This window comes from Dermacentor albipictus, unplaced genomic scaffold, assembly GCF_038994185.2.
Source record: "Dermacentor albipictus isolate Rhodes 1998 colony unplaced genomic scaffold, USDA_Dalb.pri_finalv2 scaffold_44, whole genome shotgun sequence".
In the NCBI taxonomy this organism is placed as follows: domain Eukaryota; kingdom Metazoa; phylum Arthropoda; class Arachnida; order Ixodida; family Ixodidae; genus Dermacentor; species Dermacentor albipictus.
Window position 1 is genome coordinate 245,259 of NW_027225598.1, and position 23,160 is coordinate 268,418.

Consider the following 23,160-nt stretch of genomic DNA (forward strand, 5'->3'; position numbering starts at 1 on the left):
GTGGAATGGAATTCCACTGAAAATGATAAACGACACCCGTTCGCCTGTCTGCGTGGTGCCCAAAGCAGTATACGAAGCCCATCGTCATAAGTGGCCACCGTTTTGTGAGGTTGTGTTAAACCTTTCATGTTACCTTGGAAAGCTCCCAATGCTTAGTGTTCTGCAAATGCAAGCTTCCTATAAGTCTGTGACAGTTGACTGCAATCTCGTAGTTTTGAACTGCGAAGGCCTTAGCCTTTGCGGCCGTGACTTATTGCAGAAACTTGAGATACAAGGGACGCTGCTTCTTCACGTCATGTCGCAGTCAGCCGAAGTGAAGCTAGAGAAGCAAGGAGCTGCACCCGTGATAGCCCAGTACGCTGACCTTTTCACGGAGGGTTTGGGACTCATCAAGGGGCCACCCGCACGACTGCATATAAAGGACGGAGCAACACCGAGGTTCTGCAAGTCATGAAAAGTTCCGCTCGCTCTGTTGGACAAGGTCTCTGCAAAGTTTGACCGACTTGTGGCCATGGGCAATATTTTGCCTGTTTCCTATGCAGAATGGGCCACCCGAATGGTTCCCGTATTGAAAAGCAATGGGACAGCTTGCATCTGTGGAGATATTAAAGTAACACTGAACCCAGTCTGTGAAATGGATAGGTATCCTCTACCCGTAGTGGACGACATTCTGGCAACGCTTCGCAGTGGACAGCAGTTCAGCATCTTGGATTTACCTGATGCCTACAACCGAATTCTTCTAGACGGAGATTCCCGTAAATTAGCTGTTATAAACACTTGCAAGGGCCTCTTCTGCTGTAATCGGCTGCCATTTGGAATCGCATCTGCACCTGCAATTTTTCAAAGAATGATTGAGTATGTTCTGCAAGGTCTTCCAGGAGTTCAAGCGTACTTAAATGATGTCCTAATAGCAGATGCGAAGGCTAAGCCGAATACGAATCTGCAAGCAGTTCAGCAGCGTTTCAGAAAATACGGCATCAAGCTCTGGGTGGACATGTGCCGACTAGGCAAGGTGTCCGTCGTATCTAGGACACAGAACTGACGCGGCTGTGCTGCACTCGTCAGAGAAAAACATCGAGGCAATTAAGCTGGCTCCGACTCCTCGAAATGTTACCGAGCTGCGGTCCTTTTTGGGCTGTCGGGTTCGTCGGACGATCCTACGGCTGTCAAGCTGATGTAGGACTCGTCGGACTACCTCGCCGCTGCCACCATTTGAAGGAGTCGGAGGTCGTAGATGAGGAACTCGGTTAACAGGATTTATTTACAGGATTAACATATTTTAAGACAAGATACATTGGCAGTCTAGCGCGACTCCCATATGGAGCCCGCAAGATTAACATTCAGCAAAACAGCATTCGAGCACACAGCTCACTACTACATTTTGGCATAACATCGAGCACTCAGCTCCTTACGACGAGCACGACACGAGCACGAGCACGCTCTAGCAGTCGGCAAACGCTGCTTATAAGCCTCCGCTTGACGTCATAGTTCGACGTCATCGTTCGGCGTGGACGGAGCACGAATGGTCGGGAATGTGCGTCCAATCATGGTAAACTTGCCGCCGCCCCGCAGTACAGCCCACACACACAAAGGCTAACACGTTCGAGCCTACACACACAAAGGCTAACGCGTTCGAGGGCTTTGTAGAACTCTCGGTACAGCATAGCCCGCGGTGTCGTCGACCGAGGCCCTCGCAGAACTTTGCGCCGTCCCGGGTGGCGCGGCGGCGCACCACATTCCAGAGCTGACCGCGCGCCACGTGGCCGCCTGTCATCCGTAGTTCTCAGAAGGCGCCTCGTCTGGGGGGGTTGGAACACGCGCAGCGGGCTGAAAGCTGGCACGTCGCCACCCCCGTACGGCCATTCCTAACAGGGCATGCTTAGTTTTTATAACAAATTCATGCCTAATCTGTCTACGCTCCTCAGCCCCTTATACCGACTTCTGGAAAAAAAATGGAAATGGTCTTATGAAGGGCCTGAGGATGATGTATTGCGGAAGGCTAAAGCCGTATTGTGTCCTGCTTCGGTGCTGACTCACTTTGACTCTGCAAGAGAGCTATTTTTGGAGGCTGATGCATCACCCTGCGGCGTGGGAGCGGTCTTATTCTATCGAATTGCAGGACAGTATCAGCCCTTAGAATTCCATCTTGGACGCTCACTGCTGCAGAACAGTATTATTTGCAGCTCGAGCATGAGGCATTAGCTCTTGTCTATGGTGTCACGAGATTCCGAGATTATCTGCTGGGCGGGCAATTCACACTAATAACTGACCACCAGCCATTGTTGGGTCTCCTAAAAGCAGACAGACAAACGCCGGTTATGGCCGCTGCCTGCATTCAGCGATGGGCTATCCTACTCGGGGCTTACTGATATGGGTTGCAACATAAGCCTGGAAAATTCATGTGTAATGATGATGCTCTGAGCCGCTTACCTGAACCATTACCAGGGGGAAGCGGACCAGGAGGATAAGGCCCAAATCGTACTGACCCTGGACCAGTAGGATCAGTCTGCCAAGTGCTCGAAGCACTTGCCATCACTGATGAGGTACTCTCACAGGTACGCAAGTACACACGGAAAGGTTGGCCATGCAGTTTTGACACGGAAACGAAAGAAATGCCAGAGTTCCACAAAAAGTGGCATGAGCTGTCTGTTACTGAAGTGCTCTACTGGTGTCATCGCCTTGTAGTGCCGACAGATGCATGAGGGAAGCTGCTAAAGCTACTACATGCAGCCCGTGAAGGCATGTCCGCTATGAAGGCAAAAGCCAGGTCTTTATTTTGGTGGCCAGGCTTAGATCATGACATCGAGCGCATTGCTGTGACATGCGACAACTGCGTACAAACGTTACTGATGCCTCAGGTGAAAGAACCAGTAAAGTGGCCCGATACGCGCGAAAGGTGGTCGTGCTTGCATATAGACTATGCAGGACCAATAAAAGGGAGAATGATAGTGGTAGTCGCTGATTCACACACAAAGTGGATTGAGGCGGTTCCTGTGTCACAGCACCATTGATGCCCTCAGGATGATATTTAACCGTCTTGGCATACCGCACACTATCGTGTCGGGCAATGGGACGCTATTCATAGCATGGGAGTTTGAGCAGTCTACGAAGCTAAATGGAATTGTGCATATTCAGACACCTCCCTATCACACCCAGAGTAATGGCCTAGCCGAGCCGTGCACACCATCAAAGAAGGCTTGAAGAAGAGGAGGCGGTTGCCTCATAACGTCGTTTGCCCGGGTGTTGTGCCATTATCGAAATGCACCACACCAAACAGGCCCTTCTCCTTCAGAGATGCTATTAAGTTAACGGTTGCACACAAGACTGGACATGTCTTTTCCTTCCAGAGCCTGCCCTACCAAAGCAGCGAATAACTCGAGCTGGAATTTTGCACCGTGAGACTGTGTATGTGCGAAATTATGGAGCCGGCGATAAGTGGTCCCCGGGCCTTGTGGAAGCTACTTCCAGTGCTCGCCTCCTCGATGTTAAGACTGCGGATGTGCTTGTCCGCCGCCACTTGGATTAAGTTTGTGAGCTTAGCATAGATGAGACCCCAGCAGCCGTCAACCTGTCAAGGCTTCCTACAACAGGTTCCCCGGTATTAAAGGAACCAAGGGCAGCTGAACGATCCGAGAGAATACCAGAAGCGCAACCACAGGAGCTATGTCACTCCGCACGATCAAAGAAACATGTTGTGCGTTTTGGTTACTAAGGGTGCAGAAATGCGGTAACCCATGAACTTGACAAGCAAGCTATTTCCTCTAGTGCACATGTACGCAGTCTTTCTAACACACCTTCCCTCTCCCCTTACCTTTTCTTTTATATTTCCGAGCGTGAATAAACCCGACATTCTTCGGCTGGTACGTCTGTCTCGTCCACTACGAGAGGGGTGTTGCCTCCGCTCGTCAACCATCGTGACAGCTTCATAACCAAGAAATGTTGTCCGTGAATATAGAACCTTCGACGAGTTATGTATAAAAGCCAATGTGCTTGACCCGCTGCTCAAATTTCGAAGATCACCAACTGCGCTCTCCGCAATCATTGTGCTTTCAGTGCTATTTGTTTTGCTGGGCACAGGTTCACCCAATAAAGAGTATCGTGATTCGTAGTTCTTGCAGCTATGTTTTTCACCATCACCACAATGTGACAGTATTTTTGGCTTTGATTTTAACGCTTTAGCGTAGGTGTTCTCAGTTGGAGCTCTATGGCCCTTTTGGAGGTACAGATATACTTGGCTGCAGAGCAGCAGCTAATGGGCTAATTATCCTAAATCTCGTAACTTCATAGTGGTTGTGCTTGACCATTGCCAATCTACCTGAAAAGTGTTATGCAATTTCTCTCTCATATGAATAGCGTTTCTTACTTACGCTAAAGAAATATTCATTTCTTTGATGTCTGTTTGAATTTGGCACCCTCTGGGTGAATTCGCTCTCTTACAAAAGTTAGCACAAAATCTCCATTCTTGTCCATTGGCGTAAAATTTCTTTCTGCCCTAAAAGCGTAGTGAATAATAACAGCAATGCATTTGCCTTATTTATTAAATCCCTATAAAGAACACTAACTTCTCCAGTGTCTCCCTTTTGTCTTAAAGAATGTTTATTGGTACATTTTCTTTTTCTTTTTTTTGCACATGCAAAACAAAAAAGCTTCCAAATTGGGAGACAGAGTTGGGAAAAACTGCTCTGGTTTGTATTTAAACATAAATGTTACACTGAACTAACCAAGTAAAAATACTCAAGCCAAGTCATTTACTAAAGCTCCTTATTGATGCACAATTCAAGATGGCTTAGTGAATCCTCTTTTTCAATTTAATTAAGTTGAGAAAGATTTCAAACACCCCTGTAACAGCGTCACCTTTTAATTTTGTTTTGTTGCAGGGCTTCTCAGTTGAGGGCCAGGAAAACATCCAAGAGATATTGTCTAAACAACTTTACCTGTGCCAATTCTACATGGCACTCTCTATCTTGAGAACAGGTGAGCTCTGTTTGTTCATTCAGCTTTTTGTTTTTTACCTTTCATTTGTGTTTACTTGTCCTGCTGCATTTTTTTTATTTTGCATCATTTGGTTGTGAACTTTTATGACACATGGCGGTGGAGGACTTTACTCACATGTTTGTAACAACTGCATGACAAAGCCAAAGACGATAAAGCTAAGAGAAATCATAAAAAAATGAAATGTTCTTTTGAAATTGAAATGTAAACATAATCAGGAAAAGGGAAATGAAAGTGGACGAGTAGACAGTTTACTGGTAGGAGCCCCAACCCACAACCTCCGTGTCTCATGCATTGTGTGGAGGTCGTGGGTTTTGGAAAGTTGTCGTTTCATTGAATTTCATTTCCCTTTTTATTATTATTTCTACATTTCATGCGGATGACGCAAACATGTCACCCGACTTGGTGCAGTGCGCTAGATACTGTGGGTCATGTCAGCCACCAGTAAAGAGAACTAAAATAGTAATATCTCCGATTTCGGTCTCCCATTGCCCTCCATGTGGCACCAACTGAAAGGGAGCTTCACAGAGGATTGGACACAGTGGGAAAGCCCTCCTCCTTTCTCTGAAAAAGAATGCCAGTTCTCAATATTGATTGGCTGACACAAGCTCTAGCCTTTGTTGCACAGTACAGTGTTGGTGATACAGTACTTCGGTATACAGTCGAATGTAAGTAATTCGAACTCGAAGCCCTAAAATGTGTTCAAATCAAATGTTGTTCGAATTAAAGGCAGCTCATTCGACGGAGGAATTATCTGTAGCGTGGCGTTAGGCGGCACATACGCACTGAACACGAATGACAAATTCGGGAAGTGTGGCTTCACCGCGGTGTACTACGGTGAAGCCACACCTCTAGGCGGAATTTTAGCTGCTGTGAAGCCGCATATCAAGGCAAAATTCGCATGTAACCTTCACCCCGACTTTATTGTCAAATTTACAAAAATTTTGTTGCTGGTTACACGCACCAAAATACGGCTCTTGCAACAGGGATGGAAGCAGCAGCCAATGCATGGCCACACTGCCGGGTCGAAAGCGCCACTGTGTGAGCCGCACTAGCAGAGCTAGTGCTCTGCTAGGAGCATGGTCGGCGGCACTGCATGTTACGCATTCGAATCATGAGGCGTTATGATTCATTGAAGTAGACATTTCAGGTAGGACCACAGCGTCAGTTCAAATTAACCAGAAGTTCGAATTTAACAGGTTCGCATTAATGGGATTACACTGTACTATATAGTCCACTGATTACTACGAAATAAAAGATTGAAGACTAGTGTTTGGAGGTATTCTGCTTAACATTAAGAGGAAGAAGCAGAATTGGGCAGATCATGTGGAGCGTGTTTTCATCAGTTTGCTTTTTCAAATCACCCTCTGTTGGCCTATTTCGTTTAGGGGGTCACTTTGTCTGCAAGCTGTTCGACATCTTCACCGTGTACAGTATTGGTCTAATTTACCTGATGTACCGGGCATTCAGGCACGTCTGCATCTTCAAGCCAAACACGAGTCGACCTGCAAATTCTGAAAGGCAAGTTTAAAACATAGAAAATTGTGCAGCTATTTGCATGGTGAACTTGGCTATGGGTGAAGATATGTCAAAAGGAAAAGTGGGATGTGCTCGATACATGTGCAGAGCTACAAATTGTTTGATTAGTTCAAAAATGGTATTTAACATTTCTAAGCGATGCTGGGGCTACGAGAGACGCCATTGTGGAGGGCTGCTGATTAAGGGGTGACACGGCTTTCGTGTCGCGAAAAATGACCAAAAAATGTATTTTTTTGAAAAGCACATATTCTGTTTCTATAATTCTTTTTTTATCTGATTCCAAAATATGAACACTGAAAACCGCATAGAAGTGCTCAAAAAAGTTTTTGTAGCAGCCAACGTGGCGAAATAGTTCCACGGAAATCGCGAAAAAACTTCGTTTTTCAAGGCACGATATCTCCCCAACGGAGTAGCTGAGCGCCGCCATTTTGCACGTGTTGGAAAGCACATTTCTCAGTCTTCAAATTTGCCATTCCCGCCACCTCCTCCGTTCAGAAGTAAGCGCACAAAAAGCAAATGATTCAAGGCCGTTCCGAGGCCTCTGATTGGCCATGCCCATCATGTGGCCAATTGGAGCTTCGCCATTGGTCTCAATGGTGCTCGTCTTCTGCTACCACACCACCACGCGCAGGCCGTGCCTCTTGGCGTGCGATGTTTGTCTGTATGTGCAGTGCATAGGTTCAGAAGCTTACATCTCATATCGCCCATGACTCGCGCATCTGATAATCGCCCCGCATTGTTCGTGGCCAGTACTTACCAAACGTAGCTGACTTGTGTTGTGATATGTGCCTGTGTACATGTCGGCTCGCTGTCATTGCATGAAGAGCATAGTTTCGGAAGCTGGTTTGCGTTCTGATACGCTGTTCTGGGCATATCGGCTCGACGCATCCATCAGTACTTGCGGAATGCAGCTGACTTGTGTTGCGATATGCGCCCCTGGACATATCGGCTCGCTGTCAGTGCGTGAGGAGCGTAGTTTCGGAAGCTGGTTTGTGTTGTGATACGCGACTCTGGGCATATCAGCTCGACGCATTCATTAGTACTTGCGGAATGCAGCTGACTTGTGTTGCGATATGCGCCTCTGGACGTATCGACTCGCTGTCAGTGCATGGGGAGCATAGTTTCGGAAGCTGGTTTGTGTTGTGATACGCTACTTTGGACATATCAGCTCGACGCATTCATCAGTGCTTGCGGGGTGTAGTTTCGGAAATTTACTGGTGACCATGGTTGGCTGGTACTGGTGACCATGGGTGACCATGGCATGGCCACAATATGGCTCATGCTTATGGCACTTGTAAGCGAAAATTGCCGACGGTGAAAAAGACTGCTTCGAAATCGCGTGGCAATACTGTGCGGCATAGCGCACAAGTCACAGACACACAGCCGAGGGCTCCACATGCGGGCAGAATGTGTACGCGTGCCGATGATGCCGTTCAGGAGCCGCTGCCGAGCACTTCACATGTGGATGGAATACCTACTTGTGTCGACGATGTTGAGTCGCTCTCTGGCACTTCTTACGCCAGTGAAACATCTCGTGCGAGCAGCAGTGGCACCGTTGAGCTTGTCATGCCACGTTCCACATCGTCGGATGCATCCAGCGATCGCGCCTCGGATGTGTCCGAGTATTGTCTCGGCACTTCACACGATGTTGCAACGCCGTCTACAAGTATGGGCAGCACCATTCAGGCGTGCCTGAAGCTGTGTTTTGTATCGGCCGAAGCATCCTGGGAGGTTGCCATGAAAGTGCAAGCAAAACTAAGTTCGGTGTCAGTGACCGCGCAGAAAATGGAACTGACAGGTGAAGGCGAGGTCCTTCCCGGTACGGAATAAGCAGTGGAGTTTCTCATCGTTCAAATGACTGCCGTGAATGCCCTTCTCGGGAAATCTAAGTGCCAGCAGTGCTCCCAACCAGGACTTTCAGTTCAGCTGGGAACAAGACATGGATTAGCAGCGTAAATGATACTGACATGCATGTTTTGCGGTGCTGTCACGAAGCGGTGGTCATCGTCGTGAAAGGAAGGTGCGAAACACACCTGCGGGGACATCCGACTTCTCACCGCATTCAACCCGACTTATGATCTCGAGCTTCACGACAAAAGGTGAATACTGCCGCTTCATCCCTGCAACACTGCGGGAGAAGGCCCGCAAGGCACACACACAATGAACCAGAAACCAGCGAGACAACTCGCACTTTCGCCATGTTGCACGACGAGGGCACAAGAGCCTCTGATTGGCTGTCTGAGCAAGAGCTGCGGGCGGGCCGGGATCATTTTTTGCAGAGGGGTGTCGACAGCTTGCCCGAGGCAGCGCGGTCATGGTAGGGAGATCGGTTGGATGGAGCTGCGCCGCCAGGTTTACTTGGCACCGCGAGGAAAAGCCAACTTCTGGGGGCACTTTTCTGCCCCTTGACATTTGATATACTATCGGGAGTCTCTGCTATTTTTGTTCGATGTAAGCGTAATTTGCTATATATACTCATTGTAACTATACCATGTCCAGAAATTGTTCGATATATAGAATAACTCGATGTAAATGGGTTCGATATAGACGGGTTCGACTGTATTGAAGTTTGTTATATCAAGGTTTAACTGTACTACAAACGTGAATAACTGTAACACAAACGTGAATATAACATTGAGGGGACAATTTTTGGGCTGTTGGCATCAGACTTGAGATGCCAAACTTTAGTTCTTCCCCATAATAGGGAGTTATGGGACAAGGGCACATAAGCTCGGGGAGCCCCAACAAGTGATCGCTCTGTGTTCAAGGGTTACTTAAAGCGGACGCCCTTTTGTGTACGGTTCCAGATTCGCAATAGCATAAAGCATTCGCAGTGCTGTTATGGCTGCAGAAAGAAGTTCTAAAAGCAGTGTTAATAAAATAAAATAACAAATTATTGCAGTATGTGCATTTGTTATGGGCTCAAAGCCTTATGTGAAAGGTCAAAACTTCATATCAAGCTGGTCAGTTCATGCCTAAAGCAATAACCATAGTGTTAAGCTGACAGCTGCAAGAAAGATGATGGGACAAATGTCACCTTTATGGTGACGATCGTGCTAATGCTGCGATTATTGCTTGAAGTAATAATTGCCAGAGAGGCAGTGCTTAGATAAATAATCTGTCTTTGAGGTGTTTACCACAAAGGCAGTCTTGGTTTTCTTGTCGGTTTTCTTGTCGCAATCAGCCGAGGCAATTCCAAACTAGGCTACACTAGCCGAAAGTATCTTGCTTCAAGGATGTGAGCTCTTGATCGACAAACAATCTCAAAACAGTGGTGATTTGTTGTTTAATCTTCTTTATTTAAGTGATAATGTTTATCAGGATTGTTTTGTCACAAACGTTACCAGTTACTCAGAAATCAAGTCAGATTTGGTGCTAGGTAGGAGGTGTCATCAGGATGGATACCACCATGTTTGTTTATAGAAAGCTTAGGGGGACCCTAAGCTTGGGCGTCCCTCTCCTAAAGCTCCCTAATTACTGCCAAAATATTGCTAATCCTCCTGTTGCTTTCTATCTCCTAACAGTGCACATCTTAATTGTGAATGTTTAAAGCTTCTCATACAAAGCTGGAGTTATCCTTGGAGTTGTCCTCTGACTGCTCTCCGACTTGGGACAAGTAAAGAACTGCTAATTTTGGGAATGTGCAGGTACATCATCTGCAAGTGGCGCCGGCCGGACACCAAGGACATTGAGGACTACATGTACGAGCTGTCCTGTCGCTTCAAGGAGATTTCAAGCGTCATGAGCGAGCTTGACATAGTTGAGGTTGTGCCCCTGGAAGTCATCAATGACGACGCTGTCTTCGCAAAGTACATCCGCGAGTCAAATGACAGGTGGGTGTGTGTGCTAGGCTTCTGGCAGCAATTGGTCAGGGGCATGACTTGGTCACAAACGCAACTTGTCATTGAACCACAGTTGTGGTGCACGTCTCGGAATACAATTGAAGCTCGTTACAATGAAGTTGCAGCAAATATGGAAACACAGCCGAATCTTAATAATTGGAGCTGGAAGGGGCCCAAAAATTTGTTCAAACTGAACGAACTTCGAATTACCAGACGAACTTGTTTTTTAATTACTCGTTCACCATAGCGCGATGCGCGAACAGTGCAAGTCGTGAAATATTGCAGCACGCAAGTACACAGCGAGCAAGGACCACGAAACTGCTCAAGCCGGCCAACACTTGCTTCAAGATAATGTCAGGAAATGAAACTTCAAGGAGCGGGCTAAGCACATGCCAGGCTGGTGGGGCTGGCGGCACTGGCGCAGAAGTGCATGTGTGACAACTGTCGAAGATGAGGGAGTTATGAGGAAGTTGAGAGGGAAGGTGAGAGGAACGCATTTGTGAGGATGGGCGGAAGGGAAGTGGATTTGCTTTCCCGCCAGCTTGCTGGATGGCGCTAATTACCGTATTTGCTCTAATATAATGCACATTTTTTTCTCGACAAAATGGGTAAAAGCATGTACGTTAGAATCGAGTACAACCCTAAATCTGCGTCACCATATCGCCATCGGCATATCAAAATGGCCGCCTCGTACGCGCTTCGAGCCTAGCTGCGGTAGCTTCCTTCGTGTGCTGCAGTACACGTACTTACGCAATGCTTCCTTTGGCTTTGGTTAATGCAACATCTGTCTTCCCATTTTCTGTGTTTGCTCTATCAGCATGGAAGTGCCGACTGCAAAGACATGTTAAGTTGATCTCGATGCCGCAATTGAAAGGAAAACGATCACGTGTTCAGAGACGAATGGAAATCAGGCCGTATCACGTCGTTCGGAGTTCCCAAAAGTTGCGTGTGGGACTGGTGCAAACAGGAGAGGTGTTCTACACTGGCGGCTGCTACATACGGCACGGCCGCGCGGCCCCTATCTTGAAAGCGATCTGCGACCGAGACAAGTGTCTATGCATCTAGGCGCACTGCACTGTGGTCTCGTCGCTTAGTTCGCGTTGCAGTGAGAGGACGCACAAAGGTCAATTCCCTGGCTCGTGCTACCGCACTACCTCGCTCCAGCATTTTGATAAAGACTATGCGCAGTCATTGAGTGAGACGTGTTCATGTTTGCTTGTGCTCGCATGACACCATGCTTGTTATTCAGCTTGAATGTTTGTTATTCAAATGCTTGTTACCATGCTTACCATGTTAGCATGTTACCATGCTTGTTATTCAGCAAGTGAATGTTTAAAAGTTTATACGGCTGATAAAACTTGTGGGGATGCGCGACCCTCGCGCCTCCCCTGATGTTTTTCCCGCATAGCGCGTCTCCTGTAGTGCGGCTTCGCCGCACACGCGGCGGTTGGAATGGTACAGGTGCAGTGCGAGAGATGGCGCGAGCGTCGCGCCGCTGCGTGGTTACTTGGGTTCGGAAAAGACAAGGCGCTCTCTCTTGGGTTCGAGACAGCAGGCCGCACGGACCTGCCGCGCGTGCAGCGCCTCTCTTTCCCGGCGGGTCGGCGCGCGGCGGGGGACGTCTCCCGCGAGCGCGCGGCGACCGATGCATCTGCGAGACCGCCTCGCGTGGCCGCCTTCGAACGCGCCACTATTCGCATGACTATACAGTTGAACCTCGCTACAACGAAACTGACGGGGCGCGCGAAAAATTTCGTTAAAGCGAAATTTCGTTGAGGCGAAAACAGGCCAAAAACACTGTCAGGTTGGACCACATAGTCCCAAAACATCATTTATTTCCAAAGAAGTCGGTCAGCTTCTTCTGCTTCTTTTTTTTTGCCACGAGTGCAGTGGCGCGGCTTTCGCACTCGGTGAACAGTTGCATCGCGACGTCGTCATCGTGAGCACCGAAAAATCTGCGGATCACATCAAAAGCATCCATCACTTTTATTGCAGGTGGTGGCGCTAAGTCCTCCGCGTCGCTGTCATCATCCGATGATGCGTCGTTGTGGCGAACGCCCTCAATTATAGCTTCGTCACTCAGCTCCTCGTGAGCTAGCACTTCACTGTCAACAGCGATGTAGTCGCCGATGTGAACATCGGCCGGCACATCTCCGGAGTCCTGAAGGGCTGCCCATGCCGCATTGGCCTCTGTGGAGGGTGGAGCAATTGTACTGCAGCCTTCCTCGTCCGACGTGGAGTTCGCTGCCAGTTGAGCATCGGAGTGAAAGCCGGCGTGCACAAAACAGTTGTAGATGATACTGCGACTGGTTGCCGTCCACGCTGCTGAGACCATCTGTACAGCCATGTACAAATCCACTTCGATTGCCCGACCGGTGTCGATGTTTAACACCAGCCGCTGAATCAGTCGCTGTCGATAAGCGCTTTTAACGCTATTGATGATACCTTGATCCAGCGGCTGGATTAAAGCCGTGCAATTCGGCGGGAAGAATCTTACTTCCACGCTTTGAAGCTGAACGTCTTCAACGTTATGCGCTGAGCAATTGTCGATGAGCAAACAAACCTTACGTTTCTTTGCCGTCATGTCACGGTCGAAAGCGGTTAGCCACTCTTTGAAAACGGCCCGTGTCATCCAAGACTTCTTATTGGCAACATATTTGACGGGCAGGCTCTTGCCACCTTTGAAGCACCGCGGCTTCGCACTTTTGCCTATCACCAGTGGGCAGCACTTGTCAGACCCGTCCATGTTGCAGCACAGGAGCACAGTCACACGCTTTTTGCTATGCTTCCCTCCGCTGCATGGCTGGCCCTTCATGTGAAGCGTCTTGGAGGGGAGGAGCTCGAAGAAAAGTCCCGTTTCATCGGCATTGTATATGTCTGATGTGGCATATTTCTCCATTAATTCCGGCACAGTAGCTGATGCCCAAGCAGATGCAGCGTCGGCGTCTGACGAGGCCGACTCCCCACACAGCACTTTAGCGACGATTTCATGCCTGGCCTTAAAACGGGTCAGCCACCCTGAGCTGGCTTTGAAATCATTGATGCCCAGCATACAGGCATAGCCAAGTGCCTTTTGCTGCAACATGTTTCCGCTGACCGGCATCTTCTTTGCGCGCACGTCGAGGAACCACGTGTACAGAGCCTTCTCAAGGTCCTCATGAGCCGCTTGCGTCAGCTTTTTCCGCTTCGCGGATGTCCCCGAAGAAAGAGCTTGCGCTATCGCGTCTTTCGACTTCAAGATCGTTGACAGCGTGCTCTGTGAGATGCCGAAGTCCGCTGCAACATCTCCCTTTTTCCTGCCACTGGATGCCGCGCTGATAATCCGTGCCTTCTCTTCAAGCGAGAGGAACTTCCGCTTTCTAGATGAAGTCGCCATGCTCGCATTCATTACAGCGCACTAGCAGCACAAGCACGAGTGAAAAAAACTAGGGCAAACGCGCTGCTGTTGCCAGGCTGCTGCGTCCTTTGGCAACGGATTGGTTGCGGCTCTGAATTGGATTGGAAGAAAACGGGAGCTTGCCCCCGCGCCTTGTCGCAAGGCAGCCAGCCCGATAGTCATCAACACCAAGCTATGGCGGTGATCATGTGCGTTTCAGTGAGTGGATTAGTTTGGTCCAGCGAATGTTTAGCGAAACAAAGCAGCGTGGGCCTATGGAAGTACATAGATGGGCGGCGATATGCTTGTTTTATTGTAAGATATATTTTTAAATCGAGCTTCGCATAGCAACAATTTCGTTGAAGCGGAAACGCGCCCCAAAAATGGTTCGTTGTGATGAGAAATTTGTTCCATTACTTTGTATAGCGAGCTGACGGGGAATTGGAAATATTTCGTTGAAGCGAAAATTTCGTTGAAGCGACGTTCGTTGTAGCGGGGTTCGACTGTACATGCGAACGACCAGGCGTTGGGATCCAGCATGGAGCGAACATATTCGCTCACGAGGACGCGGTGAGTCGGACTTCTAGATTTGTCGCGCGCCCATCGGCATGTTTTGTGGATAGCAACTCGGCTAGCAGGCATTGTTGTATGAAAGGTGCAATAAATGCCCTTGTGATTGTTTGCACTACTGTGTTGTCGTTCCTTTGTCCCAAGAGTACGGTGGGAGAATTCCCATATCAGACCCCACAAACTACTGTCCTTACTTTTTGTATAGCTGTCTACTAAATCGCTATCGTAATCGATGCTTCGCCTTTCGGGCGAAACTGATGTTTCTTTTTCTTTATCGCAACTTTCATCGCAATTTTCGCTTTAAAGAAAGAAAGTAAATGTGCACCTGAACGTAACGTGCCCCCGACTTATAAAAGAAAGATATACAGCATAGACCGCTTATAGCGGAAGTTGCCGGAATCGTGAATATTTGCTCTAAAGTGGTACCGCACTGTAACCAAAACAAGTGTTCAAAGTCTTCACGGGCGAAAAACATGTAGACCAAGCAGCGGCTGTATCTAAGAATCGAAGCATGTGACCAGGAGTTTTGCATCGGCTTAAATTTACAAATGTTGAAAAGTTATTGTCTAAGTACCTGCTGTCTTCCAATGAAACAGAGAAAGTAATAAAAATTTTTCAAAAAACGACGCTGGCCGAAATTTCAGACGCAGTACAGTGCCTCGTCCGATTTCTTGAACTCATCGGCATACGCACGGTGTCGAAAACATAGCGACTGCAGACCAGGTTGCCACCATTCGAGTGTTGCCCGTGCCCTCGCTTTCGTTATCAAGGTGGTTTCTTCATTTTCCATGTGCCATACAGCTACTGCAGCACGTTTTATTGACTTGGCACTAAACCACAACTTTGGTTGCCGATGAGGCATGCCGGTTAGATCTAGCCTGTGGGGATGTCGGGTGGCATGCCGTTGCGGGATTCTTGCCCTTGATACGTTTGTACCCGTAGACAGTTGCATAGAGATTGCACATGTGATCACGCGCACGGTCTGAATTGACAGCAGCGCGTGCAAAGCAGAGTTTGGTTTCTCGGGCAATCAGTCGCGGCAACTACTGTGCATGCCTGTCAAGCCTATATGTGTGCACACTGGTAGGAATGGCCGAAGCTCAAAAGTGTACATAAAGCCTAATAGCTCCAATCTAAATTTGCAGAACACTGCTTAAACTGACAGCAGTCAAGGTTGCACGCGTGAGATATGCACATCACAACAATGCACATTGCAACAGGTGCATAGAAACTGAAGCTGCGTTCAGTGCAGAGCATTTCGCTGGTAAGCAGCAGCTGAGCACAAAGCCTCTCCATTGCCTAGGCAACCACCGAGTGCCCGCATAGTGCTGCCGCTGTTTTTTTTTTTCCGTTCATTCGTTCACTCGCTCCTCATCTCATGCTCCTCCTTCTCTGCATCGCCTTCGTTGCTCTCCTCTTCCATTGGCCGGCACACCTCATTGAGAAGCATGCTCGCTACCGTGCTTGTCTGCAGAATTTTCCTGTGGAAGCCACATTATAATTGCTATTTCAGCTTGCGCAGCTGCAATGTAAGCAGTATGCATATACATGGAGTTCTCTGGGAGGGTAAACAGGAGTCAGAAAAGGCCGTCTCGTAGCCAGTTGTGCACTATAAACGGTTACGTTTTAAGTGGTCTAAGTTGTAGCATGCCCCCCCATATTTGCGATCAGAAAAAAAACGAGGCATGCAGAATTTGTCTTTGCAGAAGGGAATTTATTTTAAAAATCAGCTTTCATTATGAAAGCAGCATGCCGTCATCGCCATTACCGCTTCATTGCCCACAGATAAGAAGCATGCAGGGGCAATCAATATTCTCGAGCGATCACTACAGACACTGCTATCACTTTCGTGAGATTTGTCGAAGTATATGACCAACTGCCTTTCTGGCACTCTGCAGATAACGAGCTTGGCACGGCACCAGAATCGCTGTCGGCCTTATATGCTGACCATCTAGTGCTGAGTCGCGCAAAATTTTGTGAAAGGGGTGGTACCTCCGAAAGTGATTGTGAGTTCTGCTCCAGAATGTAGTCGAACACAAAGTGGGCCCACAGCAAGCTTCATGAAAACCAGTGCGAAAACATTCTCTGTCACCATCTGATGATGGTGATGATACTACTTCTGACAGCTTTGATGATAGGCTGTTGCCAACACTGAGAGCACAGTTTTGGTTTCATGCCTGGTTGTAACGTGCAGGAAATTTTTGGACCCATTTTCTTTGAAAAAAGGTTGTGTGTTAGATTCAGGTAAATGCATTAACTCTCTGTCCTTCTGTGTTCTTGCTTTATTCTTTTGTGCTTCCCTTCTTGCTCATCTAGGCTAGGTCGTGCCCAAGTCACACATCTCATGAAGATCAGGGCCTTTGCACAGAACAGGTGAGTTCTCTTCTTGTGGTGTAACAAGTAGTTCTAGTATACGTAATTGCATTACCTGCTCATCCTTCCAAAAAGTAGACAGTTGTTAGGAAAGATGAGAAGAATGCACTTTGCGTGACATGTGTAACATAACTGGTAGCACTGCTGTGTCAAATGTTTACTTGTTGAAGAAAAGAAAAGAAAAAAAAAAGGAAGCTTGTTGCAGCTTCATTGGGCCATATGAAAAGATTATTCCTCGGTAATAAGGAAGGACAGGGGTCTGCAGTAACGAAGAAAACAAAAACACTTGACACGGTGCACCAGCTCAGCAGTGCCTCTTTTTTGTTGCAGTTAACAAAAATATATGATGTAAGTAAATGACGTAAATATATATGGCACCACGAACAACTCCAAAATGGTCGATGCCGTGTATTCACGGTGCAGTCTGTACATTTCAAAAACATGCTTCCTGGTAAAAAGCTTCCTGACATGTGCTGCTGCTATGTGGGAACACAGGGAATTCTTTTCTTGCACCTCCCTTTCTCGATTTTCGTTGCACGTTTTTTTTTAGATCTAGTTTGTTTGCTCCGGTGCATCTACGTACTACCGCTCGCGCATTGTCGCTCGGGCGGCCGGATGGCGGTTAGTTTAGGTTTTGTTCTGCGGGCAGTTTCGGTTTCTTGCACTCGCAAAACTGATGGCTCTCTCTTTACTAAAGGGCAACCGCCTGTTACTCGCTTTTTTATTGCTCACGAGGGCACGCATATGAAGGATGCCACCATGCATGCATTTCCTTTCTTTCTTTCTTTCTTTCTTTACAATTTCTTTTTGAGACTTGCAAAAACTAATCGCTTCTGATTGGCAATAAGGTGAAGGTTAGCGGAAGTTTGTCACATGTTTTGCTTTTTTCACGGGCACACAACATGGTTTTCTTGAGTGCACTCACCTATGCAGTTCGATTATGCTATGGACGTAAATATCAGTGTAAGAGCAGGAACATTTGAGGCTTGCGAAATATTCTCGTGTGCACATTTTCTAAGCCTTGAACTGTGTGTATAACAATGCATCAAATTTTTTAATTCTTATAAGTTTATTTCCTTTTTTTTATTGTTGTTATCCATGAATAAACAGTGCATATACACCCATGCAAAAGATTTTTTTCTCACTGTACAGTCACCCTAAAAAAGTTACGGTAAATTTTTTTTCGAAATAGGTCCCTCTGAACAATTTGAATCTGCAATAAAAAAAATCGACCCTGGGCAGTCGCATATGGCGAAAAAAATCGACCCTGACAGGGTTAATAAATGCCAAACAAAAGGATAAAAAGCACTGGCTCCCGAGAGTTGTACTAGCTTTTGCTCTTGGTGCTGTGAACTTTTCGTCAAACTGCTTGTAATGCGTTCTCTCTTTTGTGGTTTTGTTCTTCCTCTGGCTGTGCGGCATAGAATTTGTAAGGCATTTGTTGTCACTGTCGCATTGCTGCAATTATCACTGACACATTTTGACGTGCTTTGCAGTGTTCATGTCACAGCTTGTGGAATGCACAAACTTAGTGGCATCTTCGGTGCTGTAACCCACATCATGTCTAACGATTGTGCTTTTCTTTTTGCCTTGTGCAGTGAGTTGTATGATGGGAGGCAGAGCAACCTTCGGAAAGAATGTTTGAAACTCTGGAAGGTGCGTGTTTTCTTGTGCTTGTTCATCTGTTTCGTCTTATAGGTTAAATGGCTTGTGTGCTAGGTTTGGGAAGTAAATGGGTGCTGAAACACTTTTTAAGGGCTATAAGAAAATGTTCCCAATCTGTAGACAATCTGTAGCTTTTGTTTAACATGCGCGCCGCACATTGACCAACTGCAAGCAATAGGGAATTTTGGTGTCTCACGTAACAGGTCACTAGCTCTCCCCCGTGGCACTTGAAACCCCTGCTCTTTTTGGCCTTAGGCACCATCAATGATGACATTTCACGAAGCACAGTGGCTCACAGGTGCCAGCCATTGTGCACGGACATACCCCACTTTTTGAGATATGGCAAATGGGGAAGCAGCAGTTGGTAATGCATCCCTCAAGTCTTTCACAGCTCCTTTGTCCATCTCAACCACATTTTTTTAATGGTTGAGATGGACAGAAGGGTTGAAATCTGGGCCAGTTGGTACATACTTGAAGGAAAAACCACTCCTCTTGTCCTTTCCTCTTCTCCTCTTGAACCTCTCCTCTTGTCCTTTGTGTTTTTTGACTGGTCTTTCCTTCAAAATTGAGATGGACAATTTGTTGCACATCAATGTACAACAAAGTCATTTTGCTTCGTGAGCCCTCTTCGGGAATTATTAAAATATTGTAATCGTTTAAATAAATAAATTCAGCATGCTAAAGAAACAAAGTAATATGTTTTCAGAGGGCTAAAGAAACACGATTGTAGCTTGGGGAAAGCTCAACTTAGTGCTCGGTAGGAGGAATATAGTACTATGCATGAAATTATTGTTAATGGCCAAGTAGTTCAATGTGCTGAACTAGCCGATATATTGAGCAAGTACCTTGTAAACCTGTCTTTTTCTCTGACTCCAGGAAACACTTTAGGGTATTTGAAAGGCAACTATGCTGATACGGTGTACTTGAATCGTGTTTCGTAGGCCGAGATTTGCCTGCTAATTGTGCAGCTTAAGAGGTAGTTGTTGTTGTGATGTTTTTGGAATTCAGGTATGCCCCGTTAAATTTGTTGCAGATGTAATATCCAAGATGTAATTGTTGATGTAATCAACCTTTGCACTTCCGATTCCATATTCCCTGTTAACCTTGAGAAGGCAAAAGTTTTTGTTTTGTATAAACAGGAAGACAGAAATGATTTAGCGAATTGTAGACCGGTTTTAATCCTGTCTATGTTTTCCAAAATTTTCGAAAAGGCTCTTTATTCTTGATTAATCTGTTTTTCTGATAAGCACAACATAATGGCAGAATTCCAATTTGGCTTTTGTAAGAACTATTCCACACAATACTGGCACTCCTTAAAAAGAATGTATACTGTAGAAAATTGAAGAGAGGAAGTGTATATTAGGTATATTTATAGACCTTACAAAGGCATTTAATTCCCCTAATAGAAATCTGCTTGTACAAAATTTAGAATTCTACGGCATTCATATGCAGCTTGTCAAATCCTCTAATATCACCTCAGTCACAGCCAGCAACATATTTCTACTGATAACACCACATCTTCAGTTAAAAGGCACTTCGTCTGGAGTGCTGCAATGTAGTATCTTAGGTCCATACTTTTTCATTACAGTTAAACCTTGATATAATGAACTTCAGTATAACGAAATTTTTGATATAACGAAGTATTTAACTTTTCATAACCTCTTGTCCATAGAACACCATGCATTTAGAACCTCTATATAACGAAGTGTGTTTGTATGCCATTTCAATATATTGAAATTTCACTGCCACCGTAAAGGAATGCCAAGACAATAAATGGAAACTTTCACAGACACTGATGGTCAGATGATTTAATTACAAGCGGCTGTTTGCAAATGCACCTCTCAAGTCGCGCGCGGCGTGGCAAGAGTGACCGCCGAAGGGGAGCCGTATCATGTTCTGTATAAAGTCCGAGTGCGATAAGATCCTATCGCGCCCCGCGCACTGTGTGCTGTAGGTGTGAGTGAAAGTGTGCGAGGGTGAGAGAAGAAAGATCGTGGCTTGACGAGTGCCGCCTTCCCACGCAAGCAAAGGGAAAGAGGGGAAGGGGAGCTCGCTCGCGGTAACGCAATCAAGCATGCGGGACAGGGCAGGGGTGGTGGGGGTTAACTGGCGTGCATCTAGGCCGTAGCTGCACGTGGCTGTAAGCGCAGCTGACCATATACGCAGCTGCACACCCTGTGTTAAAGGTAATCTGCTGCGTGTGCAAAGAGTGGGCGTGCCAAGATGGCGTGGCACCATGTAAACTGTCTTACCGCATGGTTAGTATTAGAGGTTGCGTAATCTCGAGTTTCAGTGACCTGTTGGAGCAAGAGGCAGACGAAGGCGGAAGCTGGCGGCACTTTTCATGGTAGTGTCATCTCAATGTGGGCGACACTGTCAGTTGCGAGGGCGAAAAGCATGCGAAAGCGGGGCTGTCTTCGCTTAATTCGTACCGCCTATGTGAAGATATCATCCACTTACATGGCATGAAACCGTATGATTCATTGCCGACATATATTAAGGCGAACGCCTGAAGTGGCTCATAGGTCAAAAAATCCATTGTCCAGCATTATCGAAAAATTTACCATCCGGCGTTATGGCACCAAAATTTAGTGGCACCAAAATTGCTGGTGCCACCCATGGCCACTGGTGGAACTCAAACACACAACCTTTGGTGTTAATTAAGGCAAAGTTAATTAAGGCACTCGAACACTGAAGCTTTGGTGGGAGTCAAATCCTCGACCTAAGGTGGAAGAAAATTCAGTGGCACCAAATTTGATGGTGCCAGCATTGATGGTTGAACCCACGGCCTTTGGTGTTAATTAAGGTGAAGTTAAATAAGGCACAGCTAATTAAGATAGAAATAATTAAAGCACTTGAAGCCCTGACATCTGGTGTTAATTAAAGTGGTGTTAAGTAAGTCACAGTTAATTAAAATAGTTAAGGCACTCGAACCCACGACCTATGGTGTTAATTAAGCTCAAGTTAATAAGACACATTTAATTAAGATAGTGTTAATTAAGGTGATAAAATCTGTTGGCCTTAATTAAGGCAAAGTAAATAAGGCACTTGAACCCACAACCCGTGGTGGGACCAAAATTCAATGGCACCAAAATTCATGGTGCCACCATTGATGGTCAAACCTACGGCCTTTGGTGGGAGAAAACAAGCGATAGGATGTAACCATGCATTCAAGTGAGAGTGTCAAGTAATTAAATTAATGCCTCATGAGCGTTGAGGCTTTGAACATATTTTAATGCGCCGTTCAGTTGAAACAACTTTAAAATTTTGGTTGACCCATGGTGTTTTCAGTGCATTTTGAGGCTGCTTGATTTAAGCAACGCTATCAGTAAATTTAAGCTTTCTGGCTTCTCAATCAAGAGCAGTACATTGAAAAGCAGCCGATGTAGGGATACTAATTAGGTGTGCAAGCTGCACAGGGATGCAGGGTTAGTGATGTTTGCATGATCTGTGAGCTTCTGTTACTAATAACACAATAATTTGATGGTATATTGGCTGAAGAGGGAAGATAACTGATAAGGGTTATGGACTGGATTCCAAGGGAAGGGAAGCGTAGCAGGAGGCGGCAGAAAGTTGCATGGGCGGATGAGGTTAAGAAGTTGCAAGGACAACATGGCCACAATTAGTTTATGACTGGGGTAGTTGGAGAAGTATGAGAGAGGCCTTTGCCCTGCAGTGGGCGCAACCAGGCTGATGATGATGATAATGGCTGATTGTGAAGTCATGAATTATGTGACAGCATAAAAACGCGGTTTTCAGAAAATGCTCCTGGAATGCTTCTTGTGAAAACATGGGTGCATGTTCACATCTCTCCTTTTGAATATACAGGGTGTTTCACTTAATTTTGGCCAAAAATTAAAAATATGCAACTGCTATGTAGCTCGACAGAACCTAGGTAATGTTGTTTGCCGTCGCTTGGAGATAGATAACTTTTTTGCATTACGCCTAATTAGATAATTAGTCTTACTTAAGTGTGAACACACACAAAATGCCTCGAGCGGCCAGTCGCGCAGCACTTTTGCATGTATTCATGGTCTTCTTTCACGCTCGGAAAAACACTTTTATCTAACATGTATTGAGCAACAGAAAGCTGTATCTGGAGTTTATCACGTTGCGCTACAATGTTCTTGTTTACACTTTTAATCTAATTATAATAATTGAGAAGTTGATTAATTAAGACTCATTATGTAATTAGGCATAATGCAAAATATAATCGGAGTATCTCCAAGCGACGGCAAGCAACGTTACCTTGGTTCAGTACAGCTATGTGGCATTTGCATATTTTTAAGGTTTGGCCCAAGTTAAGTGAAATAACCTGTACGTTACTTGTATGTATGCAGCAAGACGTGCATCGCTTTCTGAAAATTTAAATTGGATGCCAACCGGGAATTCCTTGTGATGATTTCATTTATTAACCATGCAGGTTCCAGACCTAGCGCGGCTAGACCCAAAGCGGCCACCCCCTGAAGCAAAGCTTAAAGAACTGACCAAGGTTGGATTTTTTTTGCCTGCATAACAATAGAGATGAGTTGCAAAGTGTAACGTAATGAAGATATGACGATGCTGTAGCAGTAGAACCCAGATATGTCAAACTCTGATATGTAAAATTATTTTCTATATCGAGCTATTGTAAAATCCTCTTGAAAATCTCTTGCAAAAGTGTAGTGATGTGCTGTGCATACGTCGAACTCTGCAAACTATGTACAGAGTTCCAAGTTAGCCAGACAGTGATGTGCAAATTGTTTTCATGTGCTTGCGAATGTGTACTGCAACTTATACTGCATGAAATAATGTGAACCGTAA

General features: G+C 46.2%; 1 protein-coding gene across 3 annotated transcripts in view; it reads left to right on the forward strand.

Annotated features, from left to right (window-relative positions):
• LOC139052943 (cap-specific mRNA (nucleoside-2'-O-)-methyltransferase 1-like) overlaps nt 1-23,160 on the forward strand; it is a 105,141-nt gene that overhangs the window by 62,609 nt on the left and 19,372 nt on the right. For all 3 annotated transcript variants that reach the window (XR_011510127.1, XM_070530091.1, XM_070530092.1), the window contains 6 exons: nt 4,878-4,974; nt 6,381-6,513; nt 10,179-10,364; nt 16,636-16,692; nt 18,291-18,348; nt 22,781-22,849. Coding sequence is in view for 2 of the 3 variants with exons in the window: in XM_070530091.1 (XP_070386192.1) it covers nt 4,878-4,974; nt 6,381-6,513; nt 10,179-10,364; nt 16,636-16,692; nt 18,291-18,348; nt 22,781-22,849 (600 nt within the window). In the remaining variant the exon portion in view is untranslated. The remainder of the gene's footprint in view (nt 1-4,877; nt 4,975-6,380; nt 6,514-10,178; nt 10,365-16,635; nt 16,693-18,290; nt 18,349-22,780; nt 22,850-23,160) is intronic.